Raw genomic sequence first — 25,135 nt, forward strand, 5'->3', positions numbered from 1 at the left:
GGCGATATTGATGTTTGATAAATTTATATTGTTTATTCGACATTTGGTATAAACTTGATGATTTGTAGTCAATCTAGCGATATAAGTAAATTGGCTTTATACCAAAGTGGAGATATTTCAAATTGCTGTTTAATACAAGAGTGCTTTGACAAAGATACTGAGCTGATTTATGAATAATATGGTAACATGTAGGGGTGACAAGCCACAGTCACTTTGTGAAGACCTAGTGTGGGATAGTTCTTATACTGAGATATCTTTACCATCTTATCGTTCCATGTGTATCTATAGATTAGAGTAAATATAACAATTTTATCTATTATTATGATTAATGCGACCTCCTGGTAAACATTTTTTTCATAATTTTCTGTACGGTAATTAAGCATTTATGCTCGTTCTACGAAATATTTAAGACAGAGAGCTTCATACCCGCCATCGGTGGCATCATACTCAAGCATATAGTACAATTAGTTGTTCACACATTCCAGCATTTCCTAAAGCTTTTCACACTGGACACCACAGGACTTCATCGTTCTAATGTTAGGAGAGTATGTCTTCGTTTTCAATTCCATCTTTGTTACTTACAAAGACATAATCATGAAGCAAAACTTAGAAAGGCTTATCAGCTCTTTGTTTAATGGCGTATTTACATACTAGTGTATAAATCTAGAGGAAAAGAACAACTATGAGATTATCACATTTAGAGTTTATTAAATAATTTCTTTAATAATAACATTCACTATAATATATACAATAACATCATGACGACAACAATAGATTAGATGAAATGAAATATAATACACAATGACATCGAGATGGGAATATACATAAATAAAGAAGTATTATGCCTGGAAAACAAAATTTAAGTCAAAAGAACAAATGCCATGCTTCCATGGACTCATAATAGACCCTTTTCGCAATACAGCGATATTTTCCCATGATAAGCCATCACGTGACTCGCAGAATTCTAGAACGAGGCTCTATGTGTAAAAACAACTTAAAGGGACTTAATTAGATATTCTTAAATGGCTAAAACAATTGTCCTTAAGTCTAATCTCAGATAAAAACAGAAGTTGTTGTTTGTTTTTAATATCATTTTGGGATGAAGAAGGAATGTACTTGCATGGCAAGCAAGGTATACGATTGTCTTTCTATAAATAATTGGTGAGTTAATGACAACACAATAATAATAAAATGGCGTTAATGTTTTGTTGTAAAATGCATTGACTAGTTTGCAAAATACGTGTTTCATACAATGAATTTAAATCTCGTCTTTACTTAAATTGTATCAACACATGGCAAGCAAATTTATAAGTTTTGGAAATGCTGGCAAAATACAGACAGTTTGCATGGTCCATAAAAAACCTACACGTGCCCTGTGTTATCATGCTACATATATGAGTATATGATGAATGGAAGTGATATGCAAACATCTATAATGAGGTAACAACATGATCGCCATCAATAGTTGAACTTAAAACAACGTATTCATTTCAATGTTAATTCAATTAAGAAAATAGCCATTCTACATAAATTTAATAATCAGCACTGTTCAATATAACAATGCCACTATTTTTGTCTTTGTTGAAAGAAGTAACAGAACTGAAGCTCTTAATGTTGGATTGTTCTTCGACAGTTTGCAGACTAAATGGACACACTCCCAAACGACCATTTTTGCAGTGTTCCGACCTTCTAGTCAACAATAGCACTTTCACGCGGAGCACGTCATGGCCACGTTTTCTAACGTTAGCGACACGAACCACCTTAGGTGTTCGACTAATTTGAGGTACACACCACCTTTAATTTTGTGTCTGAGAAATCAGGAGCCTGCAATGCCGACAAACGGCAGTATCCACAGACAAGACACAGAGCAAAGTTCCCGACGTCCGCTCGTCGGGGTGGCTCACATCCGCCGCGTGGCCTGGTGCGCGAACAGCACCCCCTGGTACATAATGCCGTTAATTTCCATGGATATCACGAGAGAGTTGTCGATCTCTGTTCGTCCGTCGTCTGAAGAGGAAAATGCAATGTACATAAAAATAAAGTTTACTTTGTCAAACACATGTAAGACTTGAGTGAGTGACAACTCCCTTTCCACGCTAAAATATCATTTTTAGTATTGACCAATAACATGTTTCTGTAAAATAGAATAGATTCGACAAAGGAAACATTATACGATGCATCACCGAATTTGGCTGCAAATTGTTCTTAAGCGATCTTGTCTATTTAATCAATATCACATTGGGAGAAAAATTGGTTTAATAGCTGATACATTTCATTAGGGGAATCGTTTGGAGAACAGATTGTAGTTGCTAGATAATAAAGCATCTAGTCAATATGTTCACACGTCCGTCCTAAACGCGTACTGTACGGGTATAATTTCTCCTCTTTTATTAAATATTTAGCCCCGGATAATTGAATACATAAATAAATGTGCAGTCTGGAAGAAATAGAATAAGGATGTATTGCTTGATAAAGACCTATAAATTGAATTAAAGAATCAAATTGGGCGATCTCCGTAATAAAGTTGGCAATAGTGTTAATATTTAATGTGATATCATTTTCAGCCTGGACGTTCGGTCCCCTGGCACTGCGATCCAGTTAATTAATCTGTAAATGAATAAATAAATGATCTACAAGACGTTTTTCACAATTCCGCAAACTGACTCCATGTTAAATGTTTACGTAGGCACTGCATAATTTCTCCGACCAGGCATTGAGGTTCAACCAATTAGTATACATAATTTATTTTTTGCCATAAAACCGTATGTATACATCATTTTTCCTTGTTGCAAGAACAAATGTGCATTTCGAACGTTAAATATTTATATAAACCACTAATAAACAAATACCTTTATTCAAAGTGATTCGCATTATAACATTTAGTTCATTGTGCCTTGATCAGCGGACTATGCCGAAATGTCGCCATAATGAAGTTTGAGCCGAGCCACCGAATGTCCACAGAGGGTGATTTAAACATTATCTTAAAGGGATCCGCCGACAATAAAGACAAAATTATTAATTTCTAATGATTCAATAATGACAATGAAATAATTTTCTCAGTTGAAAGTGTCGTTATCTTTATTCGATATTGAACGTATCGGGAGTACATAACTGTGTCCAGTGAGGGGTAACCGCGTACCATTTGGACCACATGTACTCAATGTTTAGAAATCGGAACATTTGACGTTTTTCAGGAAAATCTCATCCTGAACGATCGATTGAAAATGTAACTTAATCCAATCATATTGATATGATGGCTGAAGAGACATTACGAAATTATCGACATGCAAAATAAAATATTAAAATAAGTCCTTTTCTTACAAAAATGGATATAGAAGTGAAACGATTTATTCTAATGTTGCAATAAAACTACAATGAAGTTGTCACTCATTAAAAGTAATAATTTAATTTGTGTGAACGTTTATCGGGTCTGCTTTATACTTGATTTACGAACAAATTAATGTAATTTTATTGCTGAATTACATTAAATTTGTCTTTGATGCAATGATAGTAGATTTCGATTAAAAAGTTTAAAAGCTTTATAAAAACTGTAGTTTTAACTGAAAAGTTATTTCAACTTTATAATATATAACCATTATACCTTACTTTAAGCGATGAAGAAGTTTAATCACAAAGAGGATATAACATGGACGTATAGATAGAGTAATTTCTTAAATATGTTCTAGAAAAGTATGCATCATCGGTTCATGATGTGTTCTTACTTCGACTGGTTATTTTCAGATGCGCGCTGGGCATGCCGGGGTGTGCCATTATTCTGTCCTCCTCGGTCATGAGTCGTTTCCTGGGCGGCTCCTCCGCAGCGAGTGCGGCTGCGCGGGATGCCTCCTCCATCTTACGTGTGGCCTCTTCCATGGCGCGCGAGGCGGCTTCCATGGCTAGGGCATCCCTCTCCGCGAACCGCTCGGACAGCGAACGGTGTGTGGGTGTTGGTGGCAGGCTCTCCTCCTCGGCACCTGTCATAGAAATATGAGACTTAGTAAAACATCAACTTGATTCCTATATTTTGAAAACTATGTAGAAATAGGTTACATGTATATGCTCACTATCAAGATAACATATGACTATTTAAAGAATGCAATGTTCTTATTTATTTTAAACTATGACGATTGATTCCTAACAATTATCTTTGCGTTTTCTTACCTATTTTTTTACAAAACAATATATTTGTACTTATTATGCTTCGTTTAATATCTTCCATCTCTTTATGAAATAAATTAAAAGTGCAAAAGTGTTTATCAAAATGTAATCTTAATACAAATGAATTAAGACACAATTTCACAAAACACACAAAATCTAAAAACGTAGATTTTACGTATAATTTTGATTCAGACATCAGATTTTCGTTTTACTGAACACTTATTACATTAATCTGATTTATAGTCATAATATTTCAAGATATAAAATTTCAAATAAATCACGAAAGGAAAATTTCACCCCCTGGCCAATATTTATATATTTCACCCAGACTTCCAAATAAGACAGTCAGAAGCAGAGACCGTTTTATTAATGTGAGTTTAATTAGGAGGCAAGTGATAGGTTTGGACTTTATTGAAACCCGAGCCCAGTCTGGGCTCTTTTTTTAGCTCATGGATGTACCAAGCCTATTCATTCTGGGCTCCCAGGCGCGCTCAGGTGAGAAACCCAAGTCCAATAATTGCCATGACATGTCGGTGTACAATAATCACAAGACAAGTGGTAAACAGCCTAGCCCGTGTTTACGGGTGCAGAATATCAGATGTCCTCTACAATTACACATTACAAATTATTCCTCTCAATGTTCCTACTGATCTGACGCTCATAACGAGTTAATATCTTAATTCAGAGATTTATTAGAATCGAAATCACCGCCAACAATGGTTGATTTAATGTTGCCGATTTTTCATTAAACACTGAAGCACACAGTCTATAATCAGAGACCAATTGGCACTGCCCTTTTCGGGGATTAGTCAAAGATGATATCAACTTGGAATGTGATCTGGGCTTGATTTAATAGTGTTTTACACCGACTCAAGATGTTGATAGTGATGAAAACGGTGATCAAGTCAAAGTGGCACGCCATACATGACCGCTAGACATGCGATAGTCCTATACCGCGCAAGGGCAATGGTAGGGTACTGGATTTTCATCGAGATTAAAATCGCTTACCCTATCGTTTCATTGGCCATTTCCGAAATTTATCATTTGAAACCGATTATTTTTATTTGAGAAATTGCTGGACATTTAACAATTCAATTAGAAATAAAAAGGGAATAATGATAAATAGTTAAACGCAACAAAGCTATGCTTATTCTGCCATTTCCCAAAATTGCCACCGTGTTAGTTGGCCACTGTGTATAAATTGCATTGATGCTGCTTGTGCTTTTGAAGAAGATCCTATACAGTATAGTAAAGATATAGAACGACTAAAACAACACCGAGGACACTTACACAGTTGCTGTTGTGCTTGCATTTGCCAAAACTGTCGCAAACTTGAAATTGGTGATCTTCGGTCTAAAGAAAAAACGAGAAAAGAAAACGTGAGATCCAGTGCAGTAAAACCATTAAGTGATATATAAAAACACATCTTAAAATGCATGTGATATTTGTAGCTTTTAAGTGCAACATGCATTGAAAAATCTTTAGAGAACCCGATTTATCAAGACCTCCACCGGTAGGAGAACCATTACCCAGGTAAGACCCTCACCTGCATTAGTGCCGTTGAACTTGCCATTCATGAGTCCGTTAAAGTGTGGGTGTGGGTGTGAGGTTGGGATGAGGGTGGGGCCGGGAGACAGGTCGTACCCGTACCCAGACCGCCGTCCCTCTCGCCGGTTGCCGTCGATGGCAGCCTGCAGCTCCTGGGGTGTGCTCAGGTGGAGCTTCTCACACTCGTACGGGTACAGATACTTCATGTACCTACAATAAACACGTTATGAAATAGTTTCCGTTCATTTGATATATATGGAAATATTCAATAGCTGTTCAATAGATATATTAGTAAGATTAGCTTTTACTTAGAATTGTTCCATGTTATACATGTTGGAATACATATTTCTCGGAAAGAAAAGACCTTAGTCTCTGTTAGATTGAGATAGTTGAAAGCGCATTAACACTGTCGTTAACCTTTTTACGATTTACAGGCGGGACTTACTGTGTCCGCAGTGTAAACGCTGCGCTAGTGATGGAGGATGGAAGGTTGAGACCCTTGGTGATTTCCCGCCACAACTTCTTGTTGATGACCTCCACCAGGCCGCCCTTAGACACCACAAGCTTAAACAACTCGTAAAGGTCCAGCGTTTGCTTCGCCATGATTGGGATCCGGTTCACAGGAGAGCCTGGAATGAAACAATTGGTATAGAGTTGTAATCATTTAAAATCTACGTTCATTAGGTAAACACTGAATCCTTGAAAATAATGATAGTTTAAGACAACGTCAGCGACAACGAGAAGAACGGGAAGCAGAATCAGTAACATAAGACGACGTCCTGGGTAGATCAATGGGCCGTTATAGAATGCCTTTTGGTTTAGTAAATGTACGGCCACCTTTAGAGGACTGATGGTATAAGCATGATGTCAGCGCTTTATTGATAGTTTTATGGACTTTCATCCAAATTAAATGAACAAATTACGCGCTTCATTCTTTGGTTTACCACAAATACAAAAAAAGCGATATGATCTTCACCAGCGTGGCTTAATCGCGTTTAGTTGCATTTTTAATGGAATGATTAGTCTGGAATCAAATAGTCAATTAATATTTGATGCGAAAATGAGCGTGATATCTTTGTATCGGGCAAGAAACCTGTCGGGAAATAGGTGCATGTAAAAGGCCAATGGATCAGTCCGTTCAATATGACAAATTTGTTCTGAATTAATAATGCAACGTATTTGTTTATATCACTTGTGTGTTTTTCCTTTTGATACAACAATAAGGCAATTTGATTAAACGGAATTTGTTAGTAGAATGATAAAAAAAAAATATTGATAAGTGTATCACGATCGTGATAGGAATGTTAATTTCCAAACCAACTCTAGGAATTTGTAGATATAATGTCTATAATTGTACCTTTTAAGGTATGGAAGAAAATAAAAAAGCTTTTAATGCTGGAATACTATATCTTAAATGTTTTAATCAACGGAACGTGTAACAATTAAATAATGCATGATTCCTAATAGACCATTTGAAGGAAGAAAAAACGTAGATGAAATATGTGTATCAAAGACCAAAAGACGATGAAAAGCATAGCATTTATTGCATTGGTCATTATACAGACGTTGTAATAGTTAAATAAGCTTTTGGGAGAGTTATTCGTTGATAGTTATTCTTATATGACAACCAACCATATGGCACCGAGGATCACATTGTAATTGTCGATACCCTACTCCTCCATTTATGGTCATTATCACCCGTGGTGGCTACTGGGACTGTCCAGCCTCCCTGGCCGAAATGCGCCCCTAATTGGTCATTATTGGCCGTAATCACCAAGCGATCAATTCTAACCATATCGCTAATACTATCACGGCGGGATGATATATGCCCTCAATGATTTAATCAACTCCAAGAAATAAAACATACCGCCGAAAACACCCGGATGTAATTTATCTATACCACACATAGGGTCTAATTTTTCCTAATTTGGCCGTATCATCACCATTCATTGGATTTGATGTCCAAATAAGCTCTAAACTCAATTAGCGGAGAGATAGTCGATCTACAGAGGGTTAATCAACAGCGCATTAAACACTTGTGAGCACCTGTTTCCAAGATTGGAAGCATTTCACTAAGTTACCCACAATTCCAGGCTATATCTAATAGACTCGCCTTCATTTGTACGTCTAGAATTTGAAGACTGTTAATATATTGCGTCTGTATGCTTCGTTTTTGCAAGGAAACGATTTGCCTCTGCAAAATGCAAAGATCTTCATTCCTCATCCCGATTGTCTGAACTGCATCGGACAACAATGCTTTCATGTCCTGTCGGATATTGCTTTCAAAACCGACTGATCATATATTTCATTTAATCTATTTTTCTTCTGAAACTCATCTTTAACAATTAAGGCAACCCGTAAAATTAAATTTATATTTATATTTATAGAGACAATGGAGCTCAAATAAATATTTCACAAGGGACACACAAGGCGAATCGGACCGAACCTCTTGAAATAACGAAATTAAAATGGCACCTTCGGATGACATAAAATAGAAAGGAATTAAATTGCCTGGCCCGATGAGCATTATGACGTATGATGAAGAAATAAATTGATTCGAGCACCCCAGCAAATAAATTGCTTGATGATTAATACAGTCTTGCACGAACAGTAACATCAGTAATGGAAGTGTCTGGAGAACGGGACAACGTCTGAGCTCCAATTGTGTGCCGAGGAATACAACAGCCATAAACGACATTTTAACAAGATGTGGAAATGGTCTTAGTTATTAATGAAGATTATGGTGTATGTTTCATACTCCGCAATAAGGTAGATGTACATGCAAACATTGTTGGTGACTTCAAGTATATGCACACGCAATGTTCGCTTCCATGTTAGCCGTGAGAAGTCAGACTGCTTTGTCTGAAAGTCTGTGGAGTATTACATTAAGTACATGTAAAACCTCTTATGTTCAGGCATTATAATGGAATAGACAAACTGCATTTAAATCCCATCCAGTATCCAAAACTGTCTAGACCCCCAAGGTATAAGGGGGTTCGCTGCTGTCGGTGTTTCCGGCCACCCCAGATTCCCCTCCCCTCATTCCGTATTCACATGCTCTGCATGTTAAGAAATGCATCCAATTACTGTCGACATTTCTCGCAATGCACACACGCTGATTTCTGCTAATAAATTAACAAAATAATCACCGTATTGCCAAAATCCTGCCTCCTCCGTGAAGGTTACGTCGGATGTTTACTTTATGTCATTTTAAAGCAAATCGTGCGTGCACGTCTTGAAATCTTTCTCCATATCTCTATAAGCCGCCTATAATTGACCCCCGGTGTTATTAATTGACTAATGACTAAACTGAACATTATTACAAATGTTAACACTATCATTATCTAACGCTGGTATAAATCCTCGCCTCATCTGGACCTGATCAGCCGGGATTACGCTGTATTATTTTCTATTACTTTCTATCCGGTGCATATCATTCTGGGAATAAATTATCCACCTCTTCTTTTCGGATACAAACCTACAGGCTTTAATACGTAACGAAATTTGCTAATGTATACAATGCCAGGATGTTTCTATAATGATTTACGCACTATTCATTAATTTAGTAATTAGCCGGGGTATCTTGGAGCAAATTATTCCATCAAATGGAATCTAGCTAATGCTGGGCAGATCATTATAAGCTTTTAGATCATGGTGTTCATGTCAAAAATTATTCCCCGAATAGATTCAATGAATATTTTTTCGTAGTGAGCTAGTGTCGCTATGACACTTGTGATTTTCTTAATTTTCTTACAAACTGATCTCATCTAATGTGTTGGTTTCCTGATACCCATCTAACTTTCTATCCGACTCTTTCTGTTACACAAATAAATCGAATTCCACGAGAGTTTGGCATCTTAGGCCTGATGCTCTATATTGTGAAAAATAGCAATTTGTATTGGACTTTATGACTTTGACATCCAATGGTGATTTCTAACTCTAACACTAACGGACATCGCTTTCTCGAGTCAATACAAAGTTCAAATGACCGCTGTGACATATGGGTCATTTCTTCACAATGGCCGATGAAAATTGACACCACCATTTTCAGACTGAACATTTATAACTGTAGGTCTAATTTGTACGTTTGACTGGTATTTATTGCTGAATAATAGACAAAATTAAGGTTATTTTATTTCATTGAATTATCAACTCTAAGCTAGGCCAGATGACATTTATTGGTCCCCAAAAGAACCATACGGATAATTGATACATGTAAGAAATCCGAAGCTGCCTGACAATGGAAACTGTCGGCTGGCGCGTGGTTTTCATTTTACAATGATCTATTACCAACATAAATACTAAAATGAACTTTAAAGAATGTGGCAACATTGGCATACAGTCATCGCATATGCATGCAACAAATTTCCAGCAAACGCTTTTATTGTTTTATAGGATCCTTTAATCCCAGCATTAAGCCCAAATCAGCCTCACCCCAAGAGGATGTTTGTTTTCGCTGGCAATGAGATTAAACGATACATACTTTATTTACTGTTTCATTGAGGATGTCCGAATGAAAACAAACACATTCATTATGGTGTGTATAAGCATGGAACATCTTTGAATACTCCCGCAGTTTCCTGCTATTCTGGCTTGTATGTTTACGGCAGCGTGAGTCTGTTTCAGGCAATTCTTGACTAAATGTGCCACTATCCCTCTCCATTAGGTTACATCCCAAAACGTTTAAGCAAGCGGACAGTAATTCTGGTTGCAGTAACTAGGTACATGCAAAGTGTATTATTTCGATAATTTTGGATAACATGAGTATGCGTTAACGGACTTTTCACGAATAACCAACCATGACTGCAGAACAATGCCCATAACCTCGACTATAATAATGGCTGAGTTGCGTCCCTTTACAACAGAACAATTGTTGGCATCTGCTGGCTAATCCATTGTATTGATAAGCGCATACCATATGAGTAAAATAGGACTAAGGACGTCAATACTTCCAGGTCTAATAAAAGAAAACAGCCTCACTACAAGTATATGCACTCGACACTTTTGCAGATTTCCCCAAATCGTGAGAAAAAATGACATAAAATGCGCGTATTACAAGGTATTCAACACATTCTCGATAGTTTATTGTCCATATTGAGATTGCCACACTTTGATCTCCTGCAGATTACAAGTTCCCACTTAATAAATTATAACTCATCATGTGCAAACACATGTCCACCAAATGCTGGCTGAGTAAATTGTTTACTTACTGCAGTATACGATATTTTCCCTTATTTTCCTATCGTTTCCATTATTTCAAATTAATTGTTGATACGCAACTAAGGCCAGCATCAAAGGTTGGTTTATTGTCGGTGGTGATTAAAGCATCATAACTTGGAATCTTATAAAAGAAGATAAACCGCGGATTCCGACAAGGACACGTGGGGCAAGCATGGAAACGAATGCGCCCATCAGCCCATCAAACATCCTCAATAAAGTTGGAATAAATATAATAAATAACTGCCACTATCATAGCGGAATATTCGCATCCATACATATATTACAACCAATAACGCGCGTTATTAAGACAAATGAGAACAGTTGCGAAGAAAGGGCTAAATTAAACACAAGTGCCTGATTCCGATCCTGGGCTTTATGCTCAATTAATAGAGCACATAAAATGGTACGGTTATAGTCCATCAAAGGCTTAGGGGATTCATGATAATTTTGTATAGTTCTTGGATAGCTCTAAATACGAGATAATCGCCAAACTATCACTGATGTGTGCCCATCACTTAGATTTTCAAGAGGAGTTTTAAGTTTCTTTCAACCGATTTTCTAAAGAGATAATGGTTCTACACTGTTCCTTTACATCGAGGACGAGCAAGCTGACAGTTCTGGGCAAAACTGAAGTCTGCGAACACATATCAGATAAACACGCGATATCAGAAGTCAAGTATTATCCGTCATTCAATATTCTTACGCAATGACAATGCAACAAAACATGAATTAAAGTTAATTTATTGACGTCCATAAGAGGAGCAAAGCCGTCGAACTCAGAGCTGTGTTTCGGGAAACATTATCTCTTAATAGACTGCAGAAATAGAAATACAGCATGCTCAATTTAACACTACATATTTGATGTGGCATCAAATTTTTCCCAATAAAAATATCTTTTTTATGATCTGTTAAAAATTTCATCGAGTTGCTGAACATAACGTGTGGTATTCAGAGCGACCTATGACATGGACGCTTTCGAAGAGAAAGTTAATGACCAAATATAAGTCATAAAAGGGCATTAAGTAATTAATATTAATGACAAATTGTTCCTTTATCACTGACTAGAACTGTATTTGTGATTAACATCTATCGAATTTCTATAAATTACGATTTATAAAAGGAGCGGTTGATAGCACTCTTCCGCTTTTATACACGGAATAATGGGGCCAACAACAATCAGCTTTTTACGGGACCATTTCTCTGAACATAATTTGTATTATTTCATATTGAAATGATATCAGTTTCAAAGAATAAACAGAAATAATACCAATTGGGGATTATTCAAAATGAGTTGTTATATAAAAGTATTCCGGTCGAATCGGATCAAATATCAGCGGTAATTGATGGAGTTCTTCTTATCAATTCCAGAAAATTGATTAATGAAATCAAGAAACAAATAGTTCAATTAAAAATGACATCGACTGTTGTGCCTTACATCGGCAATGATATCTCGAATTAATATTTACGGCTGGTCTGAATCTTCATGTCGGTCGGATGACTTGCAGAAATGCATTGATCTATACAATGTACAGCTTTAGTGTAACTTGTGAGCCACTTGGTACGCCACGCTATCCGAGGTGGAGACAATCTGTTCCGTACAGGAGGCATAGAGCTAACTTTCAAACCAAACCACACCCCTTATCTGAGAACCAAAACCAAGAAAATGTCATTTGTTTGACAGTTTATCTTCTTTGAACATTTCGAACAAGGGTATTCTGAGAACACGACCACTAGCTGTATGCGAATGAGTGGATGGTCAACCTGTAAGAATTTCTAACATTGTTACTCGAGGTCTTGATTACAGACGGGCAAAATTACTTTAGGACCTAGGTTGCAATCTTGACAGAGGCGTTGGTGCTTGGCCTAGTGAATTTTCCAATTCAGCCGCTCCTTATTGTGGGGGTGCTGTGACCTGTGCAGATTTTGTAAATGTTCCATGAATATAACGAAAAAAAAAATGAAATAAATATTTAGCAGCATTCCGGACCTCATTTTACACCGTGTACTTAATGTTAAATCTCTGTTGATTCCGGATCTGTTTCAAATAGCTGTGGTTCTTTCACATTATTTCAAATTCCATTAAAATTAAATCCCCTTAGAAATGTTACTTGCTGGCAGATGTCAATTTCAGTGAAAGTATATACTGTGAGTGTGGAAGGATCCTAATTCTCATGTCTAATTAAATGAAATCTAACTTTAATGGTCTTTATTATAAAGCACAACCCAACTCTAATGCTTTTAAGTGGAAACTACGGGTTGTTCAAGATTTTATGTTTTATTTCTCCAAATTCTTCATGCATACTCTCCAAATCACGGCATATGGTTTCATACAAACATATGAAATGTTCAGATATCCATAAATCCAAAATAAATATTCAACATCATTTTAATTATGACAGTTGCTGGTTTTATATACCCGTGGAGTTTGCCTTGGAATTAATTGGAACCACTCGGAATGGAACTCTTCAACAGTGGAGGTTGGAAGTGTTATTGACGGCTTATGGCCCGATATCACAGCCTGGGGTCTACTACAGGGATAGTTGAAACAAAATCCTCCCAGATTTGTTTCAATTTCAGTCATCGTCGTTGGGAGTTTAAGAAACAAAGTATATTTAAGAACCTTAATCTAGTTGCGTACGCGAAATAATGGTGTTAATGTTCAAGGTCACGGTTGCCCATGTTGCCCCAGTGTGCGAGGCTTAGCAACGCCCCGCCATTTCAAGGCGCTCTAACCAGGCACCTTTCATTAATACCACATAAAACGAATTGTGTGTTAGACACTTTTGTTGCCTTACAAAAACTTACTCATGGTTTTATTAATGTTGTTACATTTTGAGTTACAAAATGTGTTTTAAATATTTCCGAACAGAATTTACGGCATTTCATTATTTCCCAGTTATTTTTTTATCTGGAAACCAATCCCATACGTGTTTATACTTGGTCGATGTAGACACGTGATCAACAATGAATACAAGGGTGAAATGGAAAAGAAGTCCAGATGGGAAAGTGTCCTCATGTATTTCAGCAACTGTTCTCGAATGATCAACAAAATCATTAATAGCTTTAGTGGTATTTAGGCTCGAACTTCACTTCGCAATTGATCAACAGTCTGCTTCCATTGAGCGGAGGTTGCCATTCTGCAGGGTCAATATTCAAGATGAATATCTAAACCACATGGTTATGTGCAGCATTCACAGAAAACTTGTCACGTGTACAATCCACATGTACATTTCACCTGGATAAAATTATTTTCATTTATCTCATTTTTGTTGGATAAGGAACGTAAGCGCATTAAAATGTTAATACTAAAAATATTTGCAATCATTTATTGCTTTCAGATGATGTGCCAAATATTTCGATAACATCAAAACATTCTGTGTTCCGCCTTGGCACATCTGGGAGCACGGGTATGATAGACTTTTATTGTGCAAGCTCTTCACTGACAGAAGTGTAATCTGCTATATTATATTATTTCTCGAACGTTAATCACATATATAATTAATGCACTCGACATTTCCTGGGATAAAGTATTCAGATGCCAAGAGCATTCACAAATCTACAGCCTTAATCTAATTATTTCGCAGCCACCCGTTGATGAAATTCCTATCTGAAACGCTTGCAACTTTTTCTGAATTCCAGCTTCCGATGTTTCCATTCCTCAGCTTACATTGGAGCTCATGTTTCCAGGAATGATTAGTAAAATTTGGACTCGTATCGAAGCGTGTCTTTCTACATTCCATCCGTCATTTGGATTCACTGATTGTTTTCCATCTCTCCGACGCTTGGAACGAGGTACCACAGCGCCTGGCATATTCAGATCTCTGGTTCCACGTTTCTACGACATTGACAGCTGAACTTGTCATCAAAATTCAATCAAGCTGGTGAACAATTGAATTCGCAGACTTGCCGTTTGTACATATAAGCATACTATATAATCTAGAAAATTGGTTGAAAAGCACATAAAGATAACACATAAACACTTTTTCGGAATTTTGATTCACAGAATGCGCACGTTTGGTGTAATATTCTGTTAATTATGCTTGCATTGTATTACGATATTACAAATAAATCTCCTCAATTTGGCCTTAGAGAGTATTCTTTTTTGCGGATTAATTCTATTTCATGTTCAAGTCATGTTTGAAAGCTGGAAATGTACACGCACTATTGGTATACGTAAAAAGTGATGTCGAATGCTTATTCTATTACAATTTCGCTCACATTTTCGACTTAAAATTCTGATTAACCAATTGCTAACACACCATTGATCTCACAAGAATGCTAGAACGTTGTGTATCATTTCAGAGGTGTTTCCACTTCCAATGACCCTAAGTTAATCCAATGTTTATGATACTAAATTATAACTATTATTTATCTTGATATTATCGTATCAAAAATCTCCCAGTATAAATAAAACAGATCGCCTTTTATTCATAAAAAGGTGATACGTTTCCTTTCATCGGCGTATCATATTCGTACACCATTGAATCATGAGCCGAACTCCGCCGGTCCTATCTAAAATTGAACGATACATTAATACCATCCAATCTCTCAATTGTCTTCCACGGGCATAAACAAATTTTGAATTTACGAGTTGTCCCGCGGAGTGATCTTGGCAATTCCCAGAAATGCCCGCCTTAATGCCCGTGTGAGGCCCTGATACTATCAACTATTATTGTTTTAATATCAATCCTATCAGCCATTGTATCTACCTCAAGAAAGGGACCAGAATTCTCTCCGTGTTAAATCTACACCAGAATCTGGGTATCTGCTAGTTTCAACTGACATCTTATTTCTCTTCTAATCCTTCAAATATCAAGTAATATTAATGATAAAGGGCGGTGTTGAAGTCTATAAAGATTTCATAAAGATTAGGTCAGATCTTCCCGGAATATCGAAATGTCTGTCAAGTTTTCTGCGGAAGACTTGTTACTGACAGAGCAATACCGGACCGCGCCGTAAAAAGGGGACTGTAATGTCAGAGGGCTCGGTAGCTTTTTAGAAAAGTTAAATACCAAATTTTAAGAAAAGATGTTGTTACTGTTTTGTTTTGTCGTCACCTTTATTTCTCAACATGAGTACACCTGAACTCGAAAACGTTCCGCACTTATTCAGAAGACTGTTTGAAATGGTTGAAATTGTCGCAAGTCGATGTATGCACCCTTTCCGACAAACGGGCCCCAACATATGTGGAATAAAGATCACTATTTTGATCAAAAGCAGATTACTCACGAATCGGGCTATAAGCTGTCACTTTTCGTGAACACTATCACAAATGTGATCTCATGAAACTATTATACGATCAGATTGATGCAGGAATAAAGAAATTCCTGTCTTTTGTTGCTAAGCACATTTGTCATCGATGGGTCAGATATCAGTCCGGAAGACCAGTTAAATGGTCCCAAGTTGTAAATACTATCAGGAATAGCATGGGCTCTGCTAGATATAAAAACACTATTTTAATTAACGTTTTCCGTTTGTTTATTTGTTTGTTTGTTTGTTTGTTTGTTCGTTTATGCAATTGTTCGTTCCTTCGATCGCTCGCTTGCTCGCCCATTCATTCATCCATCCTTTTTTCGAGCTTGGTTTCGTTCATCATTTTCCCTTACAGATCACTTACAAGTTAAATTTAGTACCACATAACCCATGTTTTGTTAATGCAGGGTAAATTAGATGCTGATTTAATAAATTTCTCTGTCTGTTTGATTTTTCAACTGCAATTATTGCTAATTTTCTTTAATAACCCTCAGTGTTTCATCAGATCAACGAAATGAATATTATTAAATGGAAAAAATAAAAAGCAGCGAGTGTCAAATTTGCTTGATCAATTTCATTGAGCGTTTCGAATTTGGTAAGATATTGTAAATACGAAATTCTAATTTCCTATAATGATAAATTCCTTTTGAAGTTTTAGACAATAAATCGAGCAGATAGCGCGATGATTGGCCATGGGTTGTTGAATCAATTACTCAACATTTAAAACCACTGCCGGTAAGGCGCCTTATACTTGTGATTCCCTGTACAAAAACGCATTATTTGCGTTTTATATACTGATTTAGATGATGTTTCATTTTAATATTCTTTTAATATCACTTATCAATTTAAGTCTGTAGTTTAATATAGGGATATACTGGGTGCAGTGCGATTTTCAAGCCTGTTTCATCGTATAATGAAGCCAGTGTAATACATCCCTGATTGGTATTTAATTCTATTGATCTGTCAAAAGGAACACTCATTTAGGCGAAAACATCCAAATAATTGGAAAACAAACGCAAAACAAGCACCTAATAGTTGCCGAATGTTAAAGAACTATGTTCCGCAGGCTGGACTTCTATTCCGCGCGGAGATATGAATATTGGAATAATCAATTAGGTAGGCGGGTCAACTGAAGTTGTCACAGAGCCGTGGCAATTTTTATTCGTCATTATAGAAATTATACATGTACAGTGCAAGATAATGGCATATATTTTAAATCATGATTATGAAATATATATTTTTAATATTGAATAAAAAATATAAGCATTGCTTCAAGGATTCTGACCGACATGTTCAAGTTTAAATTATTCACTTACGACACTTTCACACAGTCCTTCTTCGAGACTGTCTTTGAAATCAATTATGTATGCAGTTGTTTGGAAAATTAGCTACTTTCCAGTGAAATATACGGGCTGTCCTGAAAACTCTGTTTATCACTATGTTTAGCATTTTGCTTAGACATAAATATGTTTGCATTCTTCAATTTCAGCTGGTCTTAAATTGGACATTAAATGTAAGGAAAAATGTTTGTTCGAGGGCTTGGAGCGAGACGGACGTAACTGCTTTTTTATGTTTATAGAGTTACGTCCGTCTCGCGTTCCATGGTGGGCATTTTCGGCAGATATATGGAGTGTTGTTATATTGTACATGGAGCATTGCTAAATTGTATAAGGAGCATTGCTATTTTGTATATGGTAGCGTTGCTTTACTGTATTTGAAGCATTGCTATATTGAAAATTGTAAACTGATATAATCTATAATCCTAAATAAAAGAATCGTAAATAATAAAGGAATGGACAGAAAGGAAAATAGACAGACGGACAGAACGTAGACAAAACAAGGCTATTAAAAGGGTCGATCAAGAAGATTGTCTTCCAGACGGAGGACGAACGGGGACACTGAGCAGAGAGTAAACACAAGGTGATCGTAAGAGACATGAATGATGGAAAAGGCACAAAGGTGGACTAACAGGTACATTGAGAGGTCATCGGCCGAAAAAAGACAGATGTGCACATGCAGGAGGAAGAAAAAGGGATGCGGCTCACCTCTTTTCTGCATGAACTGGAAGAGATCATCAAGAAACTCCTTCCTCTTGGGATCGTCGCTGATTTCATAGAGCTGAAACAGACAAGGGCGCTCATGAATGGAGTTGCGTTCCCGTCTCTTTCAATGTACTCGAGTTTAATGTACGGTAATACAAACAACTTATAATGTGAAAATGACTAAATCCTGAAAACGTTCAAGGTCATCAAATGACTGAACATTGTACATGTGGTGTAAAGTACGGACATGTCTTTTATAATAGACCAGATTTATCACTTCACATAAATCTGATTAAATATCAATTAAGTATTCGGGTTACAATTTTCTTCGCTTTTAGAGCTAAGAGGTTACGAAGTTTACAAACGAATTAAAATGATAACATTTTTGAACACCCATTAAGATATTTCTACGATTCTAATGATTAAAGATGATCAAAATTTCGATGTTCAAAGACATTTGCAAATGTAAGTTTGATATTATATTACATACACTCGTTCACATTGCTGAAACATATCAAAGTATATTTGAGTTTAAGAAATATCAAATTACATTAAATGTTTTCCTCTTTTTTTTTACTTTTTTTCAAATTTGCATTCAAGTATAGGCTTATCTTAGCATTTGTGATTAACAGTAAATGAATAATGTTAATTAATAGTGGTAGTTTTTATACACGGAGTTTGTGTATAAGGCAGAACTACCAAATTAAGATACACCCATTTTATAAAGCTATTTATTAATATGAAATAAAGACTTGTCTGACGGTCCTAAAAATGCTATTCTAATGATGGAAGTCGATTGTTCATTATTTTCTTAATAAAAGGTGTGATGTTTGATGTATAAAACTGCTCGAATGAATTAGACCAATTCGTCTTAAACTTGATAAGTTTATTATCTTTCTTAAAATCTGGCTGATTGTTTAAGATACTTGATTGTATTTAATCATGTTCAGGATTTTAATCCAAAGTGTTAACCATGATATAGCCAAGATTGTAATAATAATGATGAAAACTATCAGATATATATTTTTACAACAATGGCGCAACAATACACGAATGCAACTTAGCGTTGTCATCTTTGTGTTTGCTGGGGCCAGGGAATAATAAGTGTTGAGCACAAATCAGGATCTTGATGAAGAAGAACGAATGGAACTAGTTTAATCATTGTCTTCTATCAATGCTTCGTCTGAATGCAATTTGTGAGGAAAGATTAATTATTGCATTTTATAATCTGATTTTTAAACGACCTTGTGATTATTTAGTTGATTTTAACCTTAAACTCACAACAAACTATCATTGAAACCCGCTCTGCGAAGCAATGTAGATAAAGGCAGTGCTAAGATTATTGTTTATGTGTTTCAGACCCCGTTCAGGCATTGTAACACTTTTGCTGCCACGAATCTCAACACTAGTTAATGTATTGCGTGCAGGTTTGTATAAAGTTGTTTTTAGAATAAATCCCCTGTTCACTATAGAGGCTCATTACAGGACGGTTCAAATGATAAATTATGATTAAACGAAGTTAATTTTGTCTCTATTGTGAACAAGTCCTTTTCTCCGGTTTCGTTTTACCTTTCCCAATTATTAATGTGATATATTAACCAATCCTTTTTCTTATTCCTCTGATATTTGATTTCTATCTTACCGATTTATCAAAAATAACAATCAAATCAAAGTTTAATGTTTCTTATTTCGGTTCAATTTCATTTTTCACAATTAAACTTCAATTAAACTGAAGATTCGCGGAGACTGAATGGCATTTTGATATCTCTTAATTTACTACTCTAACTGTCCGCGCAAAGACATTTTGTGGTCATATAGACAGATATAACAATATAAAACAACGGTCATTTCATTGTCTTGTAATATATGACACGCCTCAAGACGTAATCGCGTGTGATTTTACTGTTTTATGCCCATAACGAATTGAAAGTTCATTAATAATAAAATAGTATAAGGGCTATTAAGTTGTAAACGATCATCAGCGGACATGTCATAAACTCACAGGATCATGTGATGTCATTTAGATAAACATTGACACCTTGTCGTGAGCAAACATTAGCAATATCTGTGTAATTAATTATATGGTCAAATATAAACGACAAGGTTGTCTTAAGGTTTGTATCAAAAAGTCATCTGTGAACGCACTACAAGCAAATTCGTGTTTATCTAAGTCTTGGAGAAGCCAGGCAGCCCTGGGGCCCGTGTTAGTAAAGATCTTAGCCGTTAATATCTCAGGGACATATATTACTTATTTCAATGTTTAATTGTGAAAACTGAACGTTGGCCAGTATTAAAGTTGAAAACACAATTATAGAAATGAAAATAATTAACTTGTGACCTATTGTGACATTTCTACAGATTTAAGATTCTTTAAAGTGACGACAAAGACTCGTGGGGTGTGTGTGTGTGTGGCGTCAAGAAAACCATCATTCATGTTAATCATTGACATTTTAATTAGTCATTTATTTTATAAATTTAACTGTGTTATGTATAAGAAAAATACCAAAAATCGGTATTAAAGAAAATGAGGCCAGCAAATATAGCGGTGTGTCGATTAATTGACCATTACAGTTGGTTACGTCATGACTCTGGACCCGCAAACAGCCAAAGGACCCTATCGATTCTTGATTCTTGCCCTTATAATTGATACGTCAACTTTTATATTGTTTAATATAAAAGGACGCAAACAACTCCGCTGCGGCGTAAATTGGTTCGCGCTTTTTCTCAATTGAAAATCAATTTTTATTCAACTTTTATGTAAATGTTCATTAATACAAAATGGTTCTAAATAAATATGTCATTAATGCGATTATTGTGTGGCACGTTATTCCGGATATCTGCCATTTGTTTTCAATGTACTCCATAAACAACTTCATATTAATTATTCCAGTCTGATATCATTACTGTATTGTTCCACTGCGAAATTTTCATTGAATTTCAGACTATGGTGCCATGAAAAAAAAATGAGCTCGTCTGAATGAGACGCTCTAATTACATTTTTACATGCAATGACAAAATTAAAACAAAATGTCTTCAAATGAAAAAAAAACAACTATGATGTTTCTTTATCCGGCTATTTGTGCCCGGATTAAGCCCGGGTCTTGGCAAGGTGTTACACGGACAGATGGCTGATACGAGCCCAGAGCCCAGGCTAGGACGCGACCGGGGCTAATTAACCATGAAATGTTCACTGTTTTAAACGCCATTGATCGTATCGGGACTTTAAGTACGCTTTCTTCCAAGGATTGGTTTCACTTTTTTCTGTCTTTGTCTGATTATTTGTAAACAACTGCACATGTATACAAAAAGGTCATCTCCGTAAACAAGGCGTGCACTTTAATGACTAGCCAGTGCTTGATTACATTTACACTACATGTGTATAGCAGAATACAACAGAACACACATTAATTATTAAAATGTACATATAAATAAAATATGTCAACGTACATTGGAATTGTGTTGTTGATTTTCAACAAGTATCATTTTACCAAAAAATAATACAACTCTGTTGGCATAATGTCCTATGTTTCTATGATATTATCTATCGTGACAATATAAAGAATACCAACATATATCTTTCAAATCTTCCCCACAGATTTGGTGAATACATCATTTATGCACAGCATTTTTTTTTATTTATGCAAAATGAAATAATGACTTTAATTCATTTACTACCCACAAAGGGCCAATACAGATCGACAGTCTACATTGTTATGAATAAAAGATATCCGTATAAAGTAAAACTATTACGACATGTAATTAATTCTTAGTTATGGCCGGACAATAATCATAAATAAATAATATATTATGCTTGTTAAATAACTGTTACACCCCCCCCCCCCCACCCTCCAAATACCGCACAATATCAACACATTTCCGCTCTGTACAAGCATGCTGTCAAGGTGTCATGGTTTGCCTGGTAGCATTATTGTTAACTTGCTGTATTTCGTTAGAGACAATTAATAAACAAGAATCTAAAAAAACACCGCTAAGATCATCTAAGAAATTACATAAAATGTTTAAGAGAATTGATAAAGAATTATAGTTTAAATCCATAAAACACATACAATATAATATAAATATGATTTGTATTGAAAAAATAACCTCCAAGAATGTACATGGGCTGCATACCCAAGGAAGCTTAAAACATAACGACATCGCTATGTTTAAATATATGTAAAAACTATTTTATATTTGTGGTTTTAAATTTGAAACATATGATATTGTTTTATGAAGGGCTTGTCAGGAAACGTCCCATTACAGAGTGCCAAGTGGGGGACCCATAAATGTTCCCGTACTTTCATAACCTGAGAGAAAACAGAGCCCTCCCCTAGAAATTCTATCTCACTTCATCAAAAATCCACAGTTAATCCAGAGAGTTATAGCTCTATAAAATCATAGAAATGTTATGATCTATATCTGATTAATATTCGCAATTGTGTTTGAAAGCACACATGGTTGAGATGTGGATTTTTTTGAGAATTGTTTGCACGTGGCTAAGATTCCAATGCCACTTATATTTCAATTTCATTTTGATAAAATTTTATACCACTGGAAAGACCGATTAAATAACAGACTCAGCTTTGCTGCTGTTTCTTTAATATTTATAAATGTAGTTATTGTATGACCATCATAAAGATAAATCATATTTTTATATGCAGTTGTGCTGCGGTGCAGTATTCCTACCTGTTTGAACTGTTCCTCGAATGTCCAGTGGTGTGAGGGTCCATCCCCGAGGGGTGGGGTAGTGGATGTTGTGCTCTCGGGGGTCTGGGAGCGCGGGTAGCCGGCCGTCGCGGAGGCCATTGCCGCCAGGTACGCTGGATGATTGTAAATATTTATTGCGGGTGAGGTGTAACCCTTAAGAACATTTTCACGCAATGTCTTGTAATCCTCTCGTTCACGTTCTAATTTCTCAAGTTTTTCTCTGTCACTTTTGTGCACTCTGAGGTCCTGTCCCAGGTCCTCTGTGCTGGAGCGGAAGTCCCTCATACGTACGTCCGTCTGTCTCTTAAGCTCTCTTTCAATCTCGAAGCGTTCGTCCTTCTCCTGGTGGCGAAGTTTCTCGTACAGCTGCCGCTCGCCCACCTCTAGCTTGCCCAGGCCTTCCTCCCCCACGTGTTCTCCGCCACCCTCGCTCACGTTGCCGTCCGAGTCCAGGCTCCGGTCCACCGGACGCTCACCGCCAGACTGCAGATACAAACACCACGACCACGTTGTACAAAACTTGTAATCAGTTTGCCACACGAACAATTGACCCCCAGTTGCAACAACACGAATGTTGCATATGCAAGTTTTTTTAAGTATTAATTGCTTGGCCTTTTACTGCACATTGCGGAGATTTTTTTTACCTAATAACTGTGTTTAGATGTCTACTCTATTCGATTTTACAATAAAATATTCTGTCATAAATTGTAATAAATTGTATACATGCTACCGTATTGTGCATGCTCATTTACTGCATGTTTTCTATTGATGTCGTGCTAATGGTTTCAGATCTTTTTCTGTAATCACGATCCAATATTATTTCGAATGTAGTACTATTTAAATAATTAAAAGCTAGTAGGATTTAAAGCAAATTTCACTCAAATTATTTATAAAGTGCTCTTTATTTTATCGACTGTGAAAACGCTTTGCATCAAATATCACTCGTCAAATATAATTTTATTAGAGCGTGTTTTTATTGTTTAATATGCTTAGATATTAAAGATTCAGCATTAAACTGCATTCATTTGTATTTTATGTGTTTATAAGAAAACAGTCTATAGTCCCCAAGTGATATAGGTAAAACATTACAAGTACATGAAACCAATATGCCGCTTACTGTGTTATTAATTAATCACATAATCAGTGTAGGCAGCGCGCCATGTATATAACGGTGCTGTACTCACTGGCCACGCGCGTGCGTAACGTGCATTAAGCGCGTGTTTACGTTATACTGTCATCTGAGACTTATGCTCTTCTGGCACCGATGCCAAGCTTACTAAGAATGAATAGTAGCACTCCAACATTGTTACATAGTTTCATGCATGAGTTTGTTAAATAATTTTTGCGGCTTAGAACCATTCACGTTAAAGTATAGTGACTGCTATACGACCATGGATAATTGAAGCATTTTTTTTATTATGTTTTATGTTTAATTTTTGTAATATATGCTATTGTTTTTATTAATGATATTATCACCTTCGTCTTCCCTTTCGTCATCACCACAGATACTTATTAATTATTATTACCTTTATTATTACCTTTATAATAATAATAATTATTATTATTATTATTATTATTATTATTATTATTATTATTATTATTATTGACAAAATTATAAATTGCAATTAAAATCGTACTGTTAAATAAACGCATATTTCCCTCTAATTTCAATAAGATAATTGTTATATTACTAAGACTTTTTATATAGAACCTTTTCATCATTTGTTCAAGTTTATAAAAAACACGACACAGCAACAGTTAATTAATGAAAATAAGAAATTAAATCTTACACTTGCAACACTTTCTCTGCCGTCGATGCTGTTATCATCCCCCGACATGGTTCTAACAACACCAAAAGATTTTTTAGATAGATCTACAATCATGTCCAGAGAAGAATAGATCTTATATTTAGTTTCTTTCTGCTTTATATCAATAAGCACAATAATCCAATCCCAACTCTACAATTAATATTAAGAGCACGTGACTGCTACAGCGAAAATGATTATCAACATTAAATTATCTGAGTGAACTTTGACTTTTGATAGAAAGCTAGCGAATAGGCAGCCAATAAACGATTAGTCACGCCTCTAGGCGGAGTCGCATATTCATGAGGTCATTATTGGAATAGTTTTATAGTCTCTAAACAAACGAATATGTAAAGGAAAAATAAAATTTTACAAAGAAAGTACCAAATTGTAATTATTATG

General features: G+C 35.9%; 1 protein-coding gene across 3 annotated transcripts; it reads right to left on the minus strand.

Moving 5' to 3' along the window:
* Nucleotides 1-688: 688 nt before the first annotated feature.
* On the minus strand, nt 689-24,919 carry LOC128225613 (AT-rich interactive domain-containing protein 3C-like). Of its 3 annotated transcripts, XM_052935505.1 has the most exons (8): nt 24,719-24,918; nt 22,908-23,411; nt 18,225-18,297; nt 6,152-6,335; nt 5,705-5,916; nt 5,449-5,511; nt 3,723-3,974; nt 689-2,007 (listed from the first exon to the last, which is right to left on the minus strand). In XM_052935505.1, exons 1-8 carry the CDS (start codon nt 24,809-24,811, stop codon nt 1,901-1,903), a joined length of 1,488 nt encoding a protein of 495 aa, XP_052791465.1. In that variant the 5' UTR covers nt 24,812-24,918; the 3' UTR covers nt 689-1,900. The 3 variants fall into 3 exon arrangements, with proteins under 3 accessions (XP_052791465.1, XP_052791467.1, XP_052791466.1); XM_052935507.1 differs by lacking the exon at nt 5,449-5,511 and having other exon boundaries at nt 5,729-5,916; nt 24,719-24,919; XM_052935506.1 differs by lacking the exon at nt 5,449-5,511 and having other exon boundaries at nt 24,719-24,919.
* Between the last annotated feature and the right edge of the window lie 216 nt (nt 24,920-25,135).

This window comes from Mya arenaria, chromosome 3, assembly GCF_026914265.1.
Source record: "Mya arenaria isolate MELC-2E11 chromosome 3, ASM2691426v1".
In the NCBI taxonomy this organism is placed as follows: domain Eukaryota; kingdom Metazoa; phylum Mollusca; class Bivalvia; order Myida; family Myidae; genus Mya; species Mya arenaria.